This window comes from Austrofundulus limnaeus, unplaced genomic scaffold (assembly GCF_001266775.1).
Source record: "Austrofundulus limnaeus strain Quisiro unplaced genomic scaffold, Austrofundulus_limnaeus-1.0 Scaffold1, whole genome shotgun sequence".
Taxonomy (NCBI): Eukaryota; Metazoa; Chordata; class Actinopteri; order Cyprinodontiformes; family Rivulidae; genus Austrofundulus; species Austrofundulus limnaeus.
Window position 1 is genome coordinate 1,835,162 of NW_013952403.1, and position 3,499 is coordinate 1,838,660.

Below are 3,499 nucleotides of genomic sequence, written 5' to 3' on the forward strand. Positions count from 1 at the left end.
CATTAAAGAGACACAAATGCAAGTAAAAAGAAAAACAAACACAAAATATGTATTTAAAAACTGTCAAATTTAAATTATGTGCTAAAATATGTAATTTGTTGAAAATAAGCCAGAAAAATAAACATAAAGGTCAGTTAAATGATAAAACACGAGGTAAAGTTCTTCCTTTTTTAAATTAGTTGTTGCATTTTAATCATTTATATTTACTTATTTGGGCCATTTATATATTTCTGCTTTTGATTTTAATTACATCGACCCTCCTCGGTCCACCTGTATGCTTCTGTTTCTCAACCTTAACTCCTTGTTTGGACTTGATACAAAACGAAACAGCCGACCAGAAAAGACCAACGCACTTTCTGCCACACTTTGTATTCGGTAACATCTTAAAGTAGTTTTTAATCCTTTAGCAGCGTTTCAACTAACAACTACCAAATCCACCAGATGTAACAACTTGAGGACCTTCACTGAAAAACAGAACCATAGATTTACCACTATACAACCATTTATTTTTTTATTGCATCTTCAGTAGCAGGAATATTCAACTTTTCATGCTTTATGCTCCCAGTCATGTTATTTTACAGATATAATGTATTAAAAGCTCATCAGATGACGTTTTAAGTAGAAGAATCRGCTTTTATTTAACCCCTGAGATTAGTTTTTTTCATTTCAGTGGAGATTTGGTGAAGATGACACATCATTACAAAATTACAAGCGAAGATATTAAATCAGAGCTCAAAATACTTGGAATAAAACGAGAAGGAGCAATAAAGAAAGATGGTGAAGCTCCAGCTGTGATGAAGGGCTCTGACCACTGGGGGGCGGTGGTGTCAAACGTTTCGACCTCCTCCTGTCTCAGTGGGCTTCTCTTCTTGTGTTAACCAGTGTTGAGTTGCACTGAAACCTGAACCACCAACTTTTCCACAACACACCCCCACCCTCCCCTCCAGCTCCATCCATCACACACGGGCCCGGACCCGTCTCTCCCCGCAGCCAGACCAGATGCGAGGGAGGCTTTAATTTCTGCCTTACAGATGTAACGCAGTCTTTATAACACGGTGCCGTAATGTTCCCGCTGGCTCCGTTCTTCGGTTCTGAATTGGAAGCAGCTGCAGGGTGACGGGACATGGTGGGAAATTGGCAGGAAAGTGGAGGAAGAGCAGAGATGTGGAGGAGAGGAGTGAAGACACAAGACATCAACCCACAACAAGCTGGAGTTCTCACTGGATCAAAATAAAAAAAACATGATCCATTTGTTTTAAAGTATACTTTGGCTTTTTTTAAATTTGCACCTGCTGTGTGTCAAAACTCATAAATTTAAGAAGGCAAAACAAATCGTTAATACAAAGAAAATAAATGGAGCGGTCAGTTTATAACTTTATAACTCTTTGTTTATAACAGGTCAACACGGCTTTTATTTCAAACCCAATTATTACACGGACCACCAATTTCTGTAAAGTTTTAAGTTTGTGCAACTTTTATAATTCTTCCCATTTTATAAACATTTAGTGAATTAGGAGTGGAGTGTCACTCTAAGCCAGTGTTTCCCAAAGTTGGGGTCAGGACCCAAAGTGGGGTCCCGAAACATCAAGGTGGGGTCCTGAAAAGATTTTCTGAATTAGTTACATTTTTGCCTTAGTTGTTACAAATGAGTAAGGTTAGTGTATTTAAAATGGATAAATGTAGTATAAAAAATATTGTTACTATGCCCATGTTTTGTTGACCTGATACAAATGTTTATCATCCAAAGATAGTTGGGGGCTCAGGTCTCTGCTACTGTTATTTTGTGGGTCAAAAGCTGAAAAGTTTGGGAACCACTGCTCTAAGCTACTATCTCACCAAATTTGAGCTCAGTATCTATAAAATCTTGTGTTTGCTAACGTTAATTAGCTGCACTGCAGCAGCCATTTTGATTGTAGTTGACACTGAAAGTTAAAAGTTGTTCCAATGAATCTGCAAGTTGCATTAAAATTATTTCTTTAGTTATGAGTTATTTTGCCAATGCAACAGAATAACAAACGCATATTGGACTTTATTCTTTCAAAGGGCAACATCAATGTGGAAGCAGCTTCTTTTTGTGTTTCAGGTTTGTTCATCTGATCAAATAAAACGCCTGACATTGTGTCAGGATGACAATATCTGAGTTTTATGCACAGAAACAGAAATGCTGCTGTAATTTCCTCCAACACTGATTAATCTGGTTCTTTCAGCAGAGGCTTGTGAGCTGGAAACCCCCTGCTGTTAAATGGATTGAGCAACATTATGTTGATCTCGTCTTCCTCCTGCCTTTCCTCTGCATTGCAGTGTCTACCTGTGGATTAGTGTTGATGTGTTTGTGTTGGTGTCTAGAACAAGTGTTCTGTTGGAAACAACAACTTTTCAYGTTTCTTCGGTTACGTTTATTGAATTAAAGACTCAAATTTTTTACTTWCAGCGTTGCTCTCCGGTAAGCTGATTTGTCTCCCTGCAGGAAGTGGATGCTGTGACAGCCGAGTGTTTGGCTCTGAGGGAACAAGTTGCCATCTACGAGGAACAGCTGGCGCACATGGAGGCGCAGCACAAGACGGTGAGAGAAGGGAGGCGTAGCTGCTTTTTGATGAAGCTGCAACAGCTTAGAGCTCTGAAAAATGTCTTTAAAAAACTTAAAGTCCTAAACCAGTGTTCAGCATCTCTAAAAACACAACAGATAAACCGAAATGACCTGATGAAGAGTGTCAAAACAGTTAAAACCTGCAGGATGGTGGCCCTCAAGGACCAGAAATGGTTTTTAGAGTTTTCTAATATCTTAAAGTTTATTACAAATCTTATTTTTGTACTTATTTGTACCTACCTGAAGTAGCATCACAGCTACCTTGTAGTCCAGGCTGTTCTTCCATCATTGGAGTGTAAAACAGTGAAATGTTTTGGTTTTATTTTTTATGTCCAGTGATTAAGCTGGCAAACCTTTGAAGTAAGAAAAGCAGCTGCCTCACTTAAATTCTTGGGACAAATCATCTGACCGGTTGGCACAAACTCAACATTTTAGTTCAAAAAGAAGAAGAAGAAGCAAACAGAATTTGAAGCCACAACCAAGAAGAAATGCAGCAGCAGTGAAAAGCAAGAAGAAAATATTTTCAACACTTGTAACCTGATTTAATTTGCTTCAAAAACGACGTTCAAATCAACGGTAAAACTTGAAACTTTCTGGATTTTTTAAGGTGTAATTTTAAGGTTTAATAAGCTTTTAATTCCTTTTTCACATTTATATCATTCAGTTGGGGTCTATATAAAGTAGAACTGCAAAGCTTTGGTCTGAAAAGCTCCTTACTGTAACTCCACAAGCCCCTCTTTCACCCCGTTTTCTGAGGTGTGTTTCAGATCAACTCGTTTTGAGGCTGTCTCTTTAAAGCCAAACAAGGTGCCCCCCACACACACAGACACCACCTTCTAGAGCAGGGGTGTCAAACTCCTGTCCTCGAGGGCCGCTATCCTGCATGTTTTAGAGGTTTTCTTGCTCCAACAC

General features: G+C 38.7%; 1 protein-coding gene across 1 annotated transcript in view; it reads left to right on the forward strand.

The window, feature by feature from the left end:
• The window catches only part of vimr2 (vimentin-related 2), a 23,353-nt gene that overhangs the window by 4,649 nt on the left and 15,205 nt on the right, over positions 1–3,499 (forward strand). Inside the window, exon 5 of the mRNA XM_014004233.1 lies at positions 2,468–2,563. Coding sequence (XP_013859687.1) covers positions 2,468–2,563 — 96 coding nt within the window. The remainder of the gene's footprint in view (positions 1–2,467; positions 2,564–3,499) is intronic.